The 18,601-nt window shown below is 44.2% G+C and overlaps 2 protein-coding genes and 1 long non-coding RNA gene across 11 annotated transcripts in view; 2 read left to right on the top strand and 1 right to left on the bottom strand.

Moving 5' to 3' along the window:
* The first annotated feature begins 466 nt into the window (after positions 1 to 466).
* Positions 467 to 12,143, top strand: tdrd9 (tudor domain containing 9). Of its 5 annotated transcripts, none has more exons than XM_027166539.2 (36): positions 467 to 611; positions 1,082 to 1,222; positions 1,964 to 2,034; positions 2,139 to 2,212; positions 2,414 to 2,635; positions 2,906 to 3,028; positions 3,102 to 3,182; positions 3,280 to 3,444; positions 3,622 to 3,725; positions 4,010 to 4,129; positions 4,268 to 4,352; positions 4,763 to 4,820; positions 4,930 to 5,034; positions 5,148 to 5,245; positions 5,413 to 5,544; positions 5,913 to 6,072; positions 6,326 to 6,389; positions 6,482 to 6,545; positions 6,699 to 6,743; positions 6,913 to 6,966; positions 7,063 to 7,179; positions 7,299 to 7,406; positions 7,502 to 7,602; positions 7,767 to 7,940; positions 8,439 to 8,550; positions 8,646 to 8,864; positions 9,122 to 9,211; positions 9,358 to 9,615; positions 9,705 to 9,872; positions 10,203 to 10,273; positions 10,358 to 10,467; positions 10,976 to 11,072; positions 11,161 to 11,299; positions 11,436 to 11,554; positions 11,713 to 11,785; positions 11,870 to 12,143. In XM_027166539.2, exons 2-36 carry the CDS (start codon positions 1,092 to 1,094, stop codon positions 11,966 to 11,968), a joined length of 4,011 nt encoding a protein of 1,336 aa, XP_027022340.2. In that variant the 5' UTR covers positions 467 to 611; positions 1,082 to 1,091; the 3' UTR covers positions 11,969 to 12,143. The 5 variants fall into 5 exon arrangements, with proteins under 5 accessions (XP_027022340.2, XP_047668232.1, XP_047668233.1 ...); XM_047812276.1 differs by having other exon boundaries at positions 492 to 611; positions 1,061 to 1,222; XM_047812277.1 differs by having other exon boundaries at positions 495 to 680; positions 11,737 to 11,785.
* Positions 12,144 to 13,133: 990 nt separating this feature from the next.
* Positions 13,134 to 18,601, top strand: part of LOC113656990 — an 8,864-nt gene continuing 3,396 nt past the window's right edge. For both annotated transcript variants that reach the window (XR_007140476.1, XR_003444044.2), the window contains exons 1-2: positions 13,134 to 13,272; positions 18,473 to 18,541. This is a non-coding gene — a long non-coding RNA (uncharacterized LOC113656990). The remainder of the gene's footprint in view (positions 13,273 to 18,472; positions 18,542 to 18,601) is intronic.
* Positions 13,317 to 18,601, bottom strand: part of rtn1a (reticulon 1a) — a 15,850-nt gene continuing 10,565 nt past the window's right edge. For 3 of the 4 annotated variants that reach the window (XM_027168472.2, XM_047812884.1, XM_047812885.1), the window contains 6 exons: positions 16,584 to 16,791; positions 15,500 to 15,638; positions 15,223 to 15,292; positions 14,935 to 14,981; positions 14,623 to 14,681; positions 13,317 to 14,465 (listed from right to left, as the gene is read on the bottom strand). In XM_027168472.2, the coding sequence (XP_027024273.2) occupies positions 14,423 to 14,465; positions 14,623 to 14,681; positions 14,935 to 14,981; positions 15,223 to 15,292; positions 15,500 to 15,638; positions 16,584 to 16,791 (566 nt within the window). In that variant the 3' untranslated portion in view covers positions 13,317 to 14,422. Of the gene's footprint in view, positions 14,466 to 14,622; positions 14,682 to 14,934; positions 14,982 to 15,222; positions 15,293 to 15,499; positions 15,639 to 16,583; positions 16,792 to 17,261; positions 17,285 to 18,601 lie in introns of those variants that run through there. The other variant, XM_047812886.1, reaches the window with a different exon arrangement.

Below are 18,601 nucleotides of genomic sequence, written 5' to 3'. Positions count from 1 at the left end.
TCAGTGTAGGTCCCTGGGGGTCTGTAGAGCAAGAGGGATGGAAAGGAAACAGTAAGGAGATCACTAAAGATAGTGTGAACACCACCTCCATGACCAGTCTGATGATGGTCAGGGACGTGAGACTTACAGATATATCCTGATGGTGTAGAGACTCATTTAGACTGATGTGATCATTTGGTTTAAGCCAAGTTTCAATAAGGAACACACGGTGCAGTAAGGCTATTTTCTGAGATATGCTTTGGGTGATCTATTGTTCAGAAGCTAATGTTTAGGAGCTGTTTTTGTTTCTTTGGTGTTTTTTGTTTGTTTGTTTGCTCTATAATTACAGTAAGATTATTTAGAGAACTGTTTCATGCATTAACCTTTTTTTTTATCTCACTACTCGGGGAACAGACACAGTTTCTGTAGGATGAGCTACGTGTGCATGTGTCTGATCACAACAATAAAAAGCTGTAATAATGCACAGACTCCCTGGACCTCTGTAGTGATGATGGGGGAACATTTATAACTTCTCTATACAGACACGTTAGTGACGTCACAGCGAGCGCGAGACCGAGAAGTGAGGCGGCGACGACGCTTGTTTTTTTTGTCCAGTTAGAGCCTCGTTTTAAGTAAATATATTGTTTTGTGTGACACGAACCCGTTTTATTGTGTGTTTCAGCGGTGTACTTGTGTTTCAGGTGTGTATCTGTGTGTTTTGGTGTGTATTTGTGTGTTTCAGGTGTGTATCTGTGTGTTTTGGTGTGTTTTTGTGTGTCTCAGGTGTGTTTTTGTGTGTCTCAGGTGTGTATCTGTGTGTTTCAGGTGTGTATCTGTGTGTTTTGGTGTGTTTTTGTGTGTCTCAGGTGTGTATTTGTGTGTTTCAGGTGTGTATCTGTGTGTTTTTGTGTGTCTCAGGTGTGTATTTGTGTGAATCTGTGTGTGTGTGTTTTTGTGTCTCTCAGGTGTGTTTTTGTGTCTCTCAGGTGTGTTTTTGTGTGTCTCAGGTGTGTATCTGTGTGTTTCAGGTGTGTATCTGTGTGTTTTGGTGTGTATTTGTGTGTTTCAGGTGTGTGTACAGGTGTGTATTTGTGTGTTACAGGTGTGTCAGTATGAAGCAGTGTGTGACTGCAGATCAGATCTCACAATGGTTCACTCTGGAAGCTCAGTTCACTAATGTGAGGATCACTGAGGAGCAGAAAACACACCCAACACACGACGAGGACGAGGACGAGGACAAGGGGTGAAAATAACCTTCTGTCAAATTAATAACGCTTTATCAACCTTTTATTACTCTTCTGAGCCCAGCGACCTGAATGTTAAAGCTAATATCTCAGACATGCTAGCGGTAGTCCAGACTACGCATGCGCAGCGCAATCAGCTAATCGTAGGTATTATTAACTTGGTCGAAATTATTTTCACTATTTTCATTATTTGTGTTCACTAGTCGACACCTCCACAGTCTGAGAATATCGAATTTTTTAAATATTTTTCTTGGACGTAGCGGAGTTTTCCCTGACTAATTAGAGACGCTAATTGCTCGCTCAATGGCTTCGCGCATGCGCAGTTCACCGCGTCGTCAATATTATAGCTTATCTAAGGCTTAAAGCACATGTTAATGTTCTAGTCTGTATAAGTAAATATCACTTAAATATCACCTTTTTTTATTTAAAATAAGAGCTTATGAATGTCCCAAACAATGTCTAGCTGCACAAACATTACAATATCACATCACTGTAATACTTTTATATTATTTATATTATAAACACTGTGAAAAGTGCACAGTTTACATAAAATATTCCAAAAGCACAAAACATATTTTTGGAAAAAGATTTAAGGAGAGAATTTAGATTTATTATTTAATGTGAGAATGTTAGTGAGTATAAAATGCAGACAAAATATGAAGGAATCATGATTTCAGTTAAAACTCTGTGTGTGTTTGTGTGTGTGTGTGTGTGTGTGTGTGTGTGTGGATCTGTCTTAGTCACAGAATCCCAGAGAAGGAGGGATCGGAAGGAGGGGACGTGAGGAGCAGGAAGTCCGAGCACCTCAAGGGTGAGGCGTGATTTTACACATGAATCCGTGATTGCTATGGAACAGGAAGTCATAATGCACAGTTGTTTAATCGACTTGACCTGACACTTGAGATTAAATTGTAGGCACCGGGGTCCTTTGCTGTTCTCTCGCCAGCTATGAATATCCAACGCTCCCCATCACCAAGAACCGGCAGGAGGTGTGTGTGTGTGCAACACGCACGTGATTTATAACATGAACGTCACATTTAAGTGAAGTAGTTTGTACGTTATGTGAAAATATCCTCATGATAAGATTAATGTCTTAGCCCCAACAGTCAGGAAACAGGATGAGCATGTGATGAAAGCAGTATGAATGTTTGCTGAAGTGTGTGTGTGTGTGTGTGTGTGTGTGCGTGTAGCTGATCTCCCTGATCGAGAGTAACTCCGTGGTGATAATCCGGGGGGCAACAGGCAGTGGGAAAACCACCCAGCTTCCACAGTTCATTCTGGATTACTACTTGGAGAAGGGTTCCACCTGCAGCCTGGTGGTCACACAGCCACGCAAGATTGGTGCCAGCAGCATCGCACGCTGGGTTGCCCAACAGCGCGGGTGTACGCTCGGCAGCCTTGTGGGGTATCAGGTACACACACACACACACGCACAGCCTCACCTCAAACTCTTGTAATTCTCTATCTTGCTCTTGCTGCTGTCTTTATTCCTCCATCAAGCTTTATTAATCGACCCACTCGTCGTATAATACACTTTCTTTTTTTATTATTTTTTCCATTGTTTTTTCTCTGAATCTGACCCTACACGCTGTGCTCTCTGTTCTCAGGTTTTCTTTCCCTTCTGTTACCTCTGTTTTTGTAAAATCTTGTCTGTGTGTCCATGTACGTGTGTGCATGTGTAGGTGGGGTTGGAGAAGATGGCTACGGAACACACTCGGCTGATCTACATGACCACAGGAGTGCTGTTGCAGAAAATTGTGTCAGCCAAAAGCCTTGTCGAGTTCACACACATCTTTATAGATGAGGTAACGCGCACAGACGCACGTACGCGCGCACACACACAATCCTGAGTAGTCATGAGGTGTGTGTGTGTTTCAGGTGCATGAGCGAACAGAAGAGCTGGACTTCCTTCTGCTTGTGGTCAGAAAACTGCTGCACTCCAACTCGCGCTTTGTTAAGGTACACACACACACACACACACTTTCCCTCCACAGCCAGGCTAACTCTGTTTAACCTGCTAGTAATTGTATGTCTCCACCCCCCCCCCCTCCCCCAGGTTATCCTGATGTCAGCTACAATTAACTGCAAAGAGTTTGCCGAATACTTCGGTTCTCCCATCAGGAATCAGATAAACCCAGCGTTCGTGTTTGAGGTGGAAGGAGCACCATACGTGGTCGAGGAGTTTTACCTGGATGACATCAAAACCATCCTGCCCTTCAGAGTGAGTGAGGAAACGTCCGAGTTACCGGTTGTTTCATTTCGCTGTAGCTGTCTGTACTGGTATAATCTCACAGTATACCTTCATACAGCTATATTGTCACATCTGTAATGCTTTTAGTCAACACTGTGGCTTTTAACATGGTGTGTGTGTGTGTGTGTGTGTGTGTGTGTGTTTAAGGTGGACATATCCATCCATGACGATCCCTACATTTCAACAGAGATGTATAACGTTGCCGTGGGCCTTGTACAGATCTTTGATGAAATGGAGACTAAAGAACAAAGGTCAGCATTTATTAGAAATTATTTGTTTGTTTGTTTGTTTATTTGTATTAGTCCTTTTTAAGGACTTTCTGAACTACTTAATTACTCCTGGCTAAATAACTTGGTTATCGACCGAGTTTATTAGGTGCACGGATCCACACCGTAGCTGTAATGCTGTCATTTTGTTAGCTTTTTAAACTTTTTTTTTTTTTTTTTTTTTTTAGACTAAAGAATCTAAATCTCGCATGTGTCGGTCACCACAGATAAGTTTACTGGTGAAGATAAGTGTGTTGTGTGTTGGACAGTCCTGTGGGGCAGGAGGGTTGTACGGCTCTCCCGGAGAGAGGCAGCGTTTTGGTGTTTCTGCCCGGACTCGCTGAGATTCAGTACATGCAAGAAGCTCTCGCCAAACTGGGTCGCAAAAGGTCCGTGGATTTACTCCGGCTCACGATTACCACTAGTTATAATAGTTTAGTCCGTCTTTACATGTTACTAGATTTAAAACTAGAATGAATAGGTTTTTTTTTTCTTCAATTTATTTTTTAATTTTTCAATGAAATCAGGCTGCAGGTTTACGCTCTTCACTCCACTGTGACTCTGGAGGAACAAAATGGGGTGTTTTTGGTACCTGCACCTGGGTATAGGAAGGTAACACTCACATTCTCTCTCTCTCTCTCCTCTCTCTCTCTCTCTCCTCTCTCTCCTCTCTCTCTCTCTCTGTCTCCTCTCTCTGTCTCTCCCTCCCTCTCTCTTCTCTCTCCCCTCTCTCTCTGTCTCTGTCTCTCTCCTCTCTCCCTCTCCTCTCCTCTCACTCGCTCTCTTTCCCCCTCCCTCTCTGTCTCCTCTCTCTCTGTCTCCTCTCTCTCTGTCTCCTCTCCACTCTCTCTCTCTCTCTCTCTCTCCCCTCTCTCTCTCTCTCTCTCTCTCTCTCTCTCTCTCTCTCTCTCTCTCCACTCTCCCTCTCTGTGCTGTTTCTCTTTTTTCTGCTTATTTTCATCCTATTCTGTTGTTATTTTATAAATAAAGCTCACTACTGGTCTGTTGTGTGATTTTGACAGATAATCCTGTCCACCAACATTGCAGAGAGTTCAGTCACAGTCCCCGATGTCAAATACGGTGTGTGTGTGTGTGTTTGTGGTATGATGTTTTATGGTGTCAATACCACTGAAACTAACCTCGACCTAGGGCACGTTCACTAACGGAATTAACTGTGTGTGTGAGACAGTGATCGACTTCTGCTTGGTGCGTCACCTGGTATGTGACAAAGAGACAAACTACCAGTGTCTTTATCTCAATTGGGCTTCTAAGACCAACTGTAACCAGCGGCGAGGTGAAATTTAAACATTGTTGTTTATTATTTATTATTATTTTATTCAACGTTTCATCCCGATGGCTCGCATCTGACGCTCATTCTCTCTCTCTCTCTCTCTCTCTCTCTCTCAGGTCGAGCAGGTCGTGTGTCGAAAGGGTTTTGTTATCGCTTGGTCACTAGGACTTTTTGGGACAGCCAGATTCCAGAGTACACCGTTCCTGAGATGCTGGTACAGTATGAGCAACACTTAAGTCATGGTGTTGGCTGCACAAACTCTTGGCACCCTTTTGGGGTCGACAAGACATCACTGCTGAGTAGATATTCTCAGAACGACACTGACGCCAGCATGATCGTGTGTGTGTGTGTGTGTGTGTGTGTGTGTGTGTGTGTACACAGCGTTCTCCTTTAGCCAATACCGTGTTAAAAGTGAAGTTGTTGAACATGGGCGATGCTCGCTCTCTGCTCTCCACCGCACTCACACCTCCAAACCTGGATGACATCGAGAGGACCATCCTACAGCTGAAAGAGGTCAGGAGTCTGTCAATCACCTCCATATGACCTACACACACTCACCGGGCTGTCACTAACACACCGTACAGTGTGAGGGGAAGCATGTAATGAAATGGCTACTAGGGGCAGTCTGTGTAGTGATATAACCTTATGTCGACATCTGGGGTATGAAGTTAACATCCCTGTGGACAGTTTTAGCAAAGTGTATGGAGTTGAGTTCTAATCTCACATCACATGCTAAATGCCCATTACTGATACAGTATGTCATGTTGGATCTTATTCTGCATCCAGCACTGAAGTGTGTGTGTGTGTGTGTGTGTGTGTGTGTGTGTGTGTGTGTGTGTGTGTGTGTGTGTGTGTGTGTGTGTGTGTGTGTGTGTGCGTAGATGGGTGCGCTCTCGGTGAGAAGCAGTGGTACGAACAGGTTTGATGGAGATTTAACATTTCTGGGTCGGGTTCTCGCTCACCTTCCTGTGGATCTGCACTTTGGGAAGCTCATTGTCTTAGGACATGTCTTTGGCTGCCTGGAAGAATGTCTCATCATAGGTAATTGTGTGTGTGTGTGTGTGTGAGCGAGCTCATAGTTTACATAATTTAATGCTGTCAACTCTGTAATTCTTTTCTTTCATCACCAAGTTTTGGGAAACCAAATATAAAAATAACTAAACACGAGGGCTGCAGTAAAAGCTTTAAAAGACAGAAGTGAAATTGATTACTGATCAAAGGTTTGTCAATTTTTATCATTCTTCTCTCTCTCTCTCTCTCTCTCTCTCTCTCTCTCTCTCTCTCTCTCTCTCAGCTGCTTCTCTCTCTTTGAAGAGTTTTTTTGCGACGCCGCTCCTGCAGCAGCTTCCAGGTTACCGGTGAGTTTAAGTCTTTTATGAATGCTTTTGTTGTTGGATTGGTGTGTAATCCTGCTGGTTGTGTGTGTGTGTGTGTGTGTGTGGTGGTCCAGGAGTAAGCTGTCATTTGCTCAGGGTGTTCCCAGTGATGCCATTGCCTTTGTTTATGCTTTCAAGGTACGGGGTTTTTTTTTTCATTAACTTTGTGATTTTGGACCAGTGCACAGTTATTGCTGCAGGGGGGAGGGGTGTGTGTGTGTTGTGTCCCAGTTCACTTTATGTGCCCCTACAGTGAATATAAAAGGCTAATTGTGTGTGTTTTTGTTTTAGTCCTGGTACACGTCAAGAGTCGAAGGAGAGTTTAGATGCCCAAAGGTGTGTGTGTGTGTGTGTGTGTGTGTGTGTGTGTGTGTGTGTGTGTGTGTGTGTGCGCATCAGTGCTCTAACAAATATCCAAATCAAGGATGGTTAAATGTGGATGTGATTTAGGAAGGAAGTGAAATCTTGTTGTTATTTTTTTTGCTAAATTACGTGTTTGTTTCAGGATGAGCTGGAATGGGGCAAAGAGAACTGCATTCAGATCAAACGCATACGAGAGGTTACAGGCATCTCACACACACACACACACAGCAGAAATGATAAGTCGTAGGTGTGTTTTTAAGGGTGTGTGTGTGTGTGTGTGTGTGTGCCACAGGCGGCTGAGTTGTTTGAAGATCTGAAGAAGCGAGTGTCACAGTTTAACATGCACATCAGTGAAACTTCCCCTCCCTCAGACTACACCAGCAAACATACGCAGAAATTCATACTGCAGGTAGCACACACACACACACACACACATACACACACTCACACACCAGCATGAAATTCATGCTGCAAAATATCCAGAAGGTGTAGGTTATTATTAAATAGTAATTCTGCTTTTGTTTTCAGGTGGTGATCGCAGGCGCTTTTTACCCAAATTACTTCTACATGGTAAATGCGGATGAGGAGCTGGCGGCTAAGGAACTGTATGGGAACGACCCCAGGACCACCGTAGTGGTATTCAGTACAGGCTGCATTTCTCCAGGGGATGTTTTCACTGTTCTTTTCTATTAATAAAATGAATTCTCTCTCTCTCTCTCTCTCTCTCTCAGGTGCGTAGTCTTCCTCCATTTGCTTTCCTCTACTATAAACAGCTCCAGTCTCTCTTCAGACAGTGTGGTCAGGTCAAATCCATCACCTTTGACTTCTCCAGGTACCGCCTGTGTGTGTGTGTGAAAACATGGCTTTTTGTTCCACATGGTCTGATTATAACTGGGAACAGCACCTAGTTACTAAACCTGCAGTTGTGTGTGTGTTTGTTCCACGTTTGGATTGTAGAAATGTGTGTGTGTATAAAAATAACCATGTCTGTATCAGGGCCTATGTAGAGTTCTGCCGCTCATCACTACGAGTTTCTGGCGTTCTCCCAGAAGTCTCTCTGTCTCTCCTCCTCGCTCAACAAAGACCACCTCTTCATCTCTATGTTCATGCTGCTCAAGAGGTGGAGTCTCATGCAGGGGGTCAGAGTATCTCACACCTCAAATACGCACGGTACACACAAGGGGCATCAGCAGACGGCCGTCTGCAACTGTTACAATATGAAATAACAGTGGAACATTTATAAAATACCCTTTTTGTTTATCGTAGTTACACTGGTCTGTCTCTCTCTGTCCGTCTGTCTCTGTTTGTGTGTGTCTCTCTCTGTCCGTCTGTCTCTGTTTGCTGTTTGTGTCTCTCTCGCTGTCTGTCCACCTCTCTGTCCCTCTGTGTGTCTGTCTCTCACTGTCTCTCTCTCTCTGTCCGTCTGTCTCTGTTTGCTGTTTCTGTCTCTCTCGCTGTCTGTCCCTCTGTGTCTCTCTCGCTGTCTGTCCGCCTCTCACTGTTTGTGTCTCTCTGTCTGTCTGTCTGTCTCTCTCTCGGTCTCTCTGTTTGTGTCTCTCTCTCTCTCGGTCTCTCTGTTTGTGTCTCTCTCTCTCTGTCCATCTGTCTCTCTGTTTGTCTCCTAACTCTCTCTCTGTCTCTGTGTCTCTCTCTCTGTCTCTCTCTTAGGGTGAATGTGGATATTCAGAACCAGTCTATGAACCCTCTCGGAGTTCTGAGCAGCGCTATCGATCCAGAAAAACTTCCGTCTAATCCTGTCTTTGTTGTCAAGATCACAGAGGTGTCGGTTTCATCTCTCTCATTGTCCGTGCACAAATTATAGGTTTTTTTAAAAAGTAACAGCTCCAGTAAGTGTATGTGTGTGTGTGTGTGTAGGTTATCGAAGTGGGACATTTCTGGGGTTTCCAGGCTGACGAGGCGAGTCTGGAGAAACAGCGGAAGCTGACGGCAGCCATTAATACGCAGGAGCTACGCCAACTTCCTGGGGCACTTTATCCAAATCTTTTGTGTCTTGCCCCATTTGTTGACACCCACGTTGAACCGGAGAGATATTACAGAGCCAAAATACTGCACGTTATGGGAAGTAATGTGGAGGTAAGGGACTTGTGGAAGTTTTTGAGAAAGTATCACACTTGTAGGCATCAGCAAGCAATCTGTGGTCGTAACAGTCTGTAGTCCTGAACACAGAAGGTCACAACTAAACACACCAACTGACTTCTTAGTAAACATTTCCATCACAGGACACATTTCTGAACCATCTCCATGTCAGAATACAGTAGTTTTTAAAAAAGTAGGTTTGTTAAGTGTGTCTCTCTGTGTGTGTCTCTCTGTGTGTGTACGTGTGCGTACAGGTGTTTTTTGTGGACTTTGGAAACACCTCCTATGTACCATGTAACTCTCTGAGGGAACTTCCTGTTGACCTGCAGGCCCTGCCCTTTCAGGTAATAAAAACAATTTTATTACAATATTTACAATAATTACAATATTACAAAAAACAATTGAGGCTGTATTTAAACACTTGATCTTTAACACTGCATAATTAATCCAATAAGTGGTGGTGTAGTGAGGTGTGTGTTTGTGCCCTCAGGCTCTGGAGTTCAGCGTGGCGTGTTTGGCTCCGTCGGCGCAGTCGATGATTCGGGGCGACCAGTGGAGCAGACAAGCGCGAAACCGCTTCATCACTCTTGTGCATGGCTGTTCAGTCATAGTCACACTCTTCTCCATCCTGCACGGCGTTATGCGTGTCCATCTGCACGTCTCCATGGAAACTGGGGATGTTAGCATAGCAGACTTGCTCGTGAAAGAAGGGCACGCTCGACTCTCACCCGAGAGCATCGAAAGCAAGGTAACCGCAGGAAAGCGACCGCGCGATGACGTTAAATCTGTACGAGAATCTGTGACAGCCTTACTGTCGTGTTCTCGTCCATCCTGTAGCGTTCTCACGAGATTCTGAAAGATGTGTTTCGGGACCTGAAGGCGGGAAATTTCACTGCAAGCTCCGTCGGTCCCTCGGTGGCAAAACGTGAAGAGGAAGAAAAGCAGCTCATTGAACGTCTGATGCTGACCTTCTCTAAACCCAGCTACAGCGCCCCCAAGTGCAAGGTTCCACAACTGCAACCTCCTGCAGACACCATACACTAATATGACACATAATTCAACACTTATCTTTAACCTGCTCAAACCGAGGAAGATTTTTGAGCCTCTCGTTGAAAACAACCTGCTCAGTTTTACAATGAGTGTATCTCAAAATCTACAAAATAAAGCTAGAGTGAGATTGCTGCCGACATGTTAGAATACGTGTGTGTGTGTGTGTGTGTGTGTGTAATAATAACCAGGTCAGAGTACGAGAAGGTGGAACGCAGCAAAAAGTGTTCTCAAAAAGAAATAGTTCTCAGTTTATACAAGTTAACATCGCTGTTACTTTACCTGCAGGTTCGGGTTCACGGCCCTTACACTCCTTATATGGTCACGTTTCACAGCATGAGCAGCAATGCACGCTACAGGTAACGCATGTGCGTGTGCGCGCACACACACACGTGCACACACGCCCTTGCTTGGTTAATGCTACTTTTTCTGTCTGTTTGAAGGTCGGTTAATATTGACAGAACCAGCATTAACTCTGTGTTGGTGAACGATCATCCTCAGTACCATCACGACAGGATGCTGGTGGCCGGGTCTGTCTCTCTGAGTGCCTCAGGTACCTGTCTGTCTCTCTGAGTGCCTCGGGTACCTGTCTGTCTGTCTGTCTCTGAGTGCCTCGGGTACCCGTCTGTCTCTCTGAGTGCCTCGGGTACCTGTCTGTCTCTGAGTGCCTCGGGTACCCGTCTGTCTCTCTGAGTGCCTCGGGTACCCGTCTGTCTCTCTGAGTGCCTCGGGTACCCGTCTGTCTCTCTGAGTGCCTCGGGTACCCGTCTGTCTCTCTGAGTGCCTCGGGTACCCGTCTGTCTCTCTGAGTGCCTCGGGTACCCGTCTGTCTCTCTGAGTGCCTCGGGTACCTGTCTGTCTCTCTGAGTGCCTCGGGTACCTGTCTGTCTCTCTGAGTGCCTCGGGTACCTGTCTGTCTCTCTGAGTGCCTCGGGTACCTGTCTGTCTCGGGTTCCTGCTTTTTTGTATTTGTCATTACAGCTGCATTGTGTCCATTGTTATAAGAACTACACAAATACTATTCAGAATAGAGTTGTGTGTGTGTGTGTTTATGCATGCAGGTTTCTCTATTTTGCTAAAAGAGACTACACTGATGCCTCACATCCCTGGCCTTCCTGCCATTGTCACCATGCTCTTCACCCCCATCATGGAGCTTCGGTCTGTCTCACTGCACTACACACACACCTGTCATTCATAACTGTGTTGGGAATCAGGGGGAGACTGTGTGTGTGTGTGTCCCCTGCAGCACTGATGAGGAGCAGACCTGCTTCACTGGAGCTCTGTGTGGTTTAGGCTCCAAGTCCAGCACTCATGATCCCATATTGCCAGAGCACGACATTGAGATGACCTTTGATGTGAAGTTTGACGTTGGTGACATTGCAGAGGTAGGTGTGTGTGTGTGTGTTTGTACTCCTATGTATGTGCGAATGTTCAGTAGAATAATTGATTAGCAAATTCCAGTAGTGTAAGCAGAGGGGAATAACTGATGATGCTGAAGGTAGATAAGTGTGTGTGTTTCAGATAAATGCACTGAGAGAGACGATAAACCAGTTGGTGTGTGAGGGCCCGAGCGGCCTCCTCCATCTTAACCCAGAGAGGATCTGCTCACTGCAGGGCGACGCTCGAGATCAACTCGTCAGGTGATAATCACAGTACAATAACACCAGTAAGGGGCACGAGGCTGCTGTATTGGAGAAGAACAGTGAGAATATAGAACATAAAATAGGGAGGACCGTGTGTGTGTTCTTTGTGTCCATATTGTTAAGTCTGTGGAAGAGATGATGTTTGTGTGTTTCAGGCTGTTCTGTAAAACTCCCCACAGAGAAGACCAGACTCCTGTTTTCTATGGCAAACCCAAACACTGGAACCAGGTAACACAACCGTACGACATTCACTCGGAGTTTATTTACTTTAAATAAAAAGCTCCGTAAAATGTGACAAACGAATCGTTTCAGGTCGACCCGTCCCAGCAGATGGAGTTTGTGCAGAAGGATGATGGCAGAATTAAGGGTGTTTTGTTCCGTATGCACCCCATAACACTGCTGAACATTTGAGTTTTGTTATAATAACGTTTACCTTTTTATTTCTACTGTAAAATAACAGCAGTGCTTTGATTTTGTGGGTTTTTTTTGTTTTGTTTTCCACGTTATATCGGACCGCAGTCGTGTCCACTAGATACCCACTGTTGTTGTTGTTGTTGTTGAAATAAAGTTTACGCATTGACCATCAGTGTCTTGTAATATACTTCCTTTGAATCTTGCTGCAGTGTCTCATGTACAGATGTGTGTAAGTAGTAGGGCTTATCGTGACTTCTGTTTCTGTTGGGTCCAGTGATGGAGGAGGCGATGAGTACTAGTGCTAGGTTACTAGTGACTAGTGCTAGTGACCATGGGCGTAAATTTCATTTAATAGTTGGGGGGGGGGGGGGTAAATATTAAATTTCTCATGAGCAATTTTTGAAGGGGGGACACAAATAATAGTCTAATTGTACTTATAAAGATTATTATTGTAGCATGGAGACGCGTCATTATGGTTATTTTCAAAGTTTTTCTTCAAACAAAGTAAAACTATCTGAAAAATAATCACAACAATAAAAACTAGGAATTAAAAAAGGGTTAAAGGTTACAGTGCACTATGCAACAAGCTCTTGTTACAAGCTAACGTTAACTAGATAAGTAAGATTTTAATCGCTAATATAGCAGATTCATGGAAAATGACGTCGGTAATCAGCCGCAAATATTTATGAATGAATCTGCATCAACTACATTAAAGAGAATCGCTTTATTTAAAGTGAATAAAATAATATAATTATATATTTATAGGATATAATTATTATAATAATAAGCCGCAGTCACACACCTGACTCGTGTGTGCAGAGGTGAGATGAACTGGAAATAGCAGGCAGTGGGTCAAACCATTGTGAGGAAGCGGGGGGGGGGACTCAACTGTTTCTAAATGCAGTTTTTTTTTTTTTGCGTTTTTACACAATTATTAAGGTATACATACATATTCATTCATTCATTCATTTTCTACCGCTTATCCGAACTTCTCGGGTCACGGGGAGCCTGTGCCTATCTCAGGCGTCATCGGGCATCGAGGCAGGATACACCCTGGACGGAGTGCCAACCCATCGCAGGGCACACACACACTCATTCACTCACGCAATCACACACTACGGACAATTTTTTCAGAGATGCCAATCAACCTACCATGCATGTCTTTGGACCGGGGGAGGAAACCGGAGTACCCGGAGGAAACCCCCGAGGCACGGGGAGAACATGCAAACTCCACACACACAAGGCGGAGGCGGGAATCGAACCCCGACCCTGGAGGTGTGATAAAGAGGCTGCAGTGCACTGTGGGTAATTCACCTCATGACGCCTACAAACTAAAACACACACCTTTTTACAGTAGAGAACATTTATTCATTATTGTTCCATTAATACACGAGTGCAAACAGTTACAGAGTCGATGCTGAGCTCAAATCCAACAACACTGAGCTGAACACACTCCTGACTTTACAAAAGCTAAATTACACAACACACACACACACACACACACACACACACCCATTGGAGAAAATCATTTAGAACATATTAATATTAATGCTTTAGTGTGTAAGCAGTGACGTGTGCGGTTATGCGGTGACGTGTGCGGTTATACGGTGACCGAGCAGGCTTGGCGTGAGTGTGTGAGGTGTTTACTGTTAGACCGAAACGATACAGAATGAAAGAATAGAAAGAAAGAAAGTGATAGTTTAATATTAATTACTAAAGACTCATGCTTTTTAATCTGAAGCAAAGTTAGAGAAAAAGCAGTTTGTAAGTTTTTACTGGTTTATGACTTGTGTGATCGATTACATCGCGTCGCTTCCTCGTTTTCTTTGCGAAAGTAACTTAACTATCTAACACAGTCGATACAAAATACTGTCATGCACGTCGTGGATGTAGAAACTAGATGTTTTTTTTTTAATATAATTTAGGCATATGTAGATTATCAGCACAAACTATATCACGATGATAACCGAAGCTATGATGAAGCTTTGAGGCGCTGCCGAGGTTCTTCGGTGACTAGCACGCCGTCCAATCAGAAGGGCTCGAGCTAATCATGTGACGTTATTAAAATACATGTAGTATAATAATCATTAATCCTGATACGGTGTCAGGTGATAATCGTGATCGTTTGTTATTGAGCTCATCTTTTATACAGCCTTGTTGACTTCCTCTAGAAAGTGTGCATGAAGTGAGTGGTGCGAGTGATTTCCTCCACTTCGTGCTAACTTGCTCCTACTGAAATAAAGCCGAGCCTCGACACCTGACGTTCATACAGCAGTGCGTTCTGGGAAATGTGTTCTCATGAAGCCTGCACTGATGCCACCTGATCACTATAAGCTAATAAAGGGGAAAGTGGAAGTCAACAAGGGTCTATTAAAAATGGGATTGGGACGCAGCCGTGCTGCAGTCGGTACTGGCTTTGTTGAGTGTACAGTGGATTTGGATGGAGGGATTTTACTCATCCTTCCTCTTGGCTCCAGGAACCTTCTCCCTCAGTCTGCATTAAACACAACAGAGAGAACACACATACACACACACACACACACACACACACACACACACACACACACACACACACACAGAGGTCTCAGTTGATGGACTACATCAGGTTTGAGTTTGTTACTCCAAAGTGTCTGTGTTCAGTTTTGACTTACTTTGCCATTACAGAGTTCACCTGAGTTCTCACTAGTCCCAGGTACTGATCTATCTGTTTCTGTAGAGAGACACACACACAGAAGGAGAGACCGAAAGAGAGATGAAGAAAGGCACCAAAATGGGGAGAGACAGAAAAACAGACACAGAAATGCTTAATATAAATGTAATGTTCTCTCTCTCTCTCTCTCTCTCTCTCTCTCTCTCTCTCTCTCTCTCTCTCTCTCTCTCTCTCACTCCTCTTTAGTTTTAACAGTAAATCTCTATATGGTGAAGTGAGACACTGTGGACACTTAAAGCTTATTATATCATACCTTATATTTCTCGTACACAAGCGGCACCGTGAACACACACACCACAGCTGAGGAGAGAGAGAGAGAGAGAGAGAGAGAGAGAGAGAGAGAGAGAGAAAACACACACACGGATTACACCTGAGAGACCTGTTGCACTTAAAGTCATCAGAATGTGCATGTTTGGTCAGAGCAGCCTGCTCCTGAACTGTGTGTGTGTGTGTGTGTGTGTGTGAGTGTGTGTGTTTTCACTCAGAGTGTTCTGGGTTGTGTGTTGTGTAAGGTGTAAAGGTGCATTGTGTGTTTTCTTACCCAGAATGAGAAGAGTGAGGCCGTTAAACAGAGCGCCAACGTATGTCAGCAACCACATCAACACTGTGAACTACACACACACACCTGTAAGTTCTCAGGGTGTGAACAAGCATCAGTATGATGAGGGAATTGTTAATTCTGATAATCGTGGGTTCGATATTATGCATTTACTGTTTTCATGATGTCACAAAAAATGAGAGTTGTTAGTAAACCTCCTAACAGTGCTGTGGTGAAAACGGCCGGTCGGGAGGTCGATCATGTCATGTGACCGGCGTACCTTTAAAGAGTCGATCAGGTCCTGCACGAGGAAAAGCCTCCGCAGCTCCTTCAGTGTGTAATTCAAATAGAGCTGCACTTTCTCCACATATTTACTGATCTGCTCAGGAGAGAGAGCGATCTCCTGCTCCAGATACACCCTGAGTAAGGGAGAGAGAAATGGGGTGAGAGAGGGAGAGGGAGAGAGGGGGAAAGAGGGAGGGGGAGAGAGAGAGGCAGAGGGGGGAAGAGGGGGGAGGGAGCAGGAGGGAGGGACAGAGAGGGATAGGGGAGGGTTAGAGAGAGGGATAGGGGAGGGTTAGAGAGAGGGATAGGGGAGGGTTAGAGAGAGGGATGGGGGAGGGAGGGAGGGGTTAGCGAGCAAGAGAGTATGAGAGATGTATGAGAGAGAATACATGAAGCTGGTGTTACACACACTGCTGTACTGTGCTCACTTCATCACCTACAAAGGGATTTTAATAATCAGCGCACTGTTCTTAACTGTGTGTGTCAGTGTGATGGAGTGTGTTAGAATCAGGACTGTGAGGTGATGAGACACTGAGACGTGTCCCAGATGTTACATTAAACATGACGCTCTGAGACCGAGACCAAGCCCTGGATAATGACCCGTGTTGACTTCTATAACATCCTGTTTGTGACCTGCTTGGACACACCGCTTCAGGAGCTCAGTAGTGATCTGTCTCAGAACTTCATCTGACTGTGAGACTGTCGTGTGTCCTGTGTACATATACGTTTCATATCAGGGTTCTGATATTAGGGATTCGTTTGAGTCACCTCATTTCATCAGTAACCTCTTTTAAACATCTGAGCTGTGAGGTGATGTAAGCGGTGAGTCGCGTGTGTCTCAGCGGTGTGGATGAAGGAAGACGACTGGGACTGTGATCTTCTGGCAAATTCTTCAAGGCTGATCTTCAAGATGATCTCAGGAATTAAATTTAGTCACAGCTTAAAACTTCACAGTTTATGAGTCATTTGAGAGCTGAATGAGTCAACTCTATTGAACTGATTCATTAAGAGGAGACAGAAATGAAACATGAAGCAGTCCGTGCATTAACACACACACACACACACACACAGTTGCTCACTTGAAGGGGTGTCCATCGTCAGTCTTCTGCACGGCCTGCAGCACGGACTTGTACACTCTGAAGCTGATGGTGGTGGAGAGAGCGGCGAGGGCGAGGTACGCCATCACGCTCACCACGCTGAACTGAGTCAGAGAGAAGAGCAGCAGTAACACACTGCTGAACAACACGGCCGTCTTTCTCACATCCCGCCAGTGCAGCAGCGCCACCACTGTCCAACACACACACACACACACACACATTAATTGGACACAATTAAATTTTGTGTGTTTACTGTAGGAATATGAGTCCAATTAAAACCATACAACTGAGACATAATTTGCATTGAGTCACATTTTGTATCTAAAGTAATCTGGACACTTTATTTTTTTTTTCCTTTGTCCTTCTTTGTCTTCCATAACAAACCTTCTGCCATGTGGTTACTACAGACAGCTGACGACGTCACACACACACACACAGCTTGGCAAGGACGTTTGCTAAAATGTTATCAGCTGTGTTTTGATAAGGCTGTAATGTTTGCAGGTTACAGAAATGACGACGTGACCCACACCTCCTGTCCCACTGTGTTCTTCTACAACACAATAAATCTGATTAGCTACTGTAATAAAATAGATGCTAATCCAGCTAACTGCTATAACAACATTATTATGTTTTATTTACTGCTAACAAAACTACGCTTACTTTACGCTCTCAAACATGAGCTAACGGCTGACAAAAGCACGGTGACCAGAATGTCCATCTGGATCGTCTGCTATCAGTCGCTATGGACAGTAAAGATCCTGCTGCCGTGGCGACAGTTTCAATCAGCCTCAGTGATGACGGAGAGAAAGAGAGAGAGAGAAAGAGAGAGAGAGCTCAAGTCTCCTGAGCGATTCTGCCTCCTGTCTCCACAGAGCTAATTTTAGCTGAACAGGGCTAGAATGAAATGTCGGCCATTTTATTTCACACTCGATTCAGCGTTAACACTTTAAATCCTGAGAAGAGGCTCAGGGTTCAAACTTCACTGCGTTTGATCTCGTCTAAGCGCGTGTCAGAAAACCGCGTTTAAGTTTAATTAATGTTTTATATCGTGGCTAAATTCGTGACAACGCTGTTGCTTGGCACCTGACAAACAGTATACGATGACCGAAGCTAGCGGTTTAAATGGAAACAACCGAGTTGTTTATGTACAGATAGAAACAGATGGAGAAAACTTTACCTCAGATGTGTCGACAAATCGCTTATATTAATCACATAAAGACTGAGAACAGCTAAAGTCTGGATGTCTACGCTAATCGTCGGCTGCTAACTCGAACACCTAGGCTTCTGGAGCGATGTGTTAACATGCTAACATTAACATGATCATCTATCATTTATGTTTATCTATCGGTGGTGTTTTATCTACAAATATCTAACTTTTTTTTAGGCTAATCCTAAATGACTGACATTTATAGACTTTACGACGATTATCTCAAGGAATAAGCTGAAGTTCACAGAGACTTTTCGTTTCAGATTCTCAGGAGCTAACACACTGACATCTCTGTGAGGCTGTGGTTTCAGTCAGACTTATGACAGACCTCATGTTTTCTTCTCTCCACATGCAGGCTAATGCTAATATAAAACGTAGCAATTAGAATAAATCATTGGTCATCAACAAATTTCGCTTGATTCCTCTTGTCTAACATCAGATTTATGGACTAGCGACTTCGCTAACGTAATCGCCAGGCTAGCTACATTTACATTTCATCTGTAAAACCAAGAGAAACACGTTAAAGGTAGGATTATAAGTTCAGTGTGATGAACATGAACAGATTTTTATCATTTACATTCCCATCTCTCGGAGGTTTTACATTAAACTGGACTGTAAACATTGGCTCTTTATTAGTTACTGTTTTTACTCTGTCTTGTTACAGATCGAGCTGGAACACCAGTCCCCAATCCCTGACTGTACCTGAGACAGGTAGTGAGGTACAATCAGTGAGGTACGTGAGACTCGGCTATGAGACGATCTTCTTACTAATAATCTTTCTTGGCTAATATAT

Source organism: Tachysurus fulvidraco, chromosome 4 (assembly GCF_022655615.1).
Source record: "Tachysurus fulvidraco isolate hzauxx_2018 chromosome 4, HZAU_PFXX_2.0, whole genome shotgun sequence".
NCBI classification, from domain to species: Eukaryota; Metazoa; Chordata; class Actinopteri; order Siluriformes; family Bagridae; genus Tachysurus; species Tachysurus fulvidraco.
This window is presented reverse-complemented; position numbering and strand designations above follow the sequence as displayed.

Coding starts and splice junctions, on each gene's coding strand:
- tdrd9 (XM_027166539.2), top strand. CDS start 1,092: ATGAAGCAGTGTGTGACTGCAGATCAGATCTCACAATGGTTCACTCTG. Junction 11,073..11,160: donor ACCCCCATCATGGAGCTTCG/GTCTGTCTCACT, acceptor TGTCCCCTGCAG/CACTGATGAGGAGCAGACCT. Junction 11,555..11,712: donor GCTCGAGATCAACTCGTCAG/GTGATAATCACA, acceptor TGTGTGTTTCAG/GCTGTTCTGTAAAACTCCCC.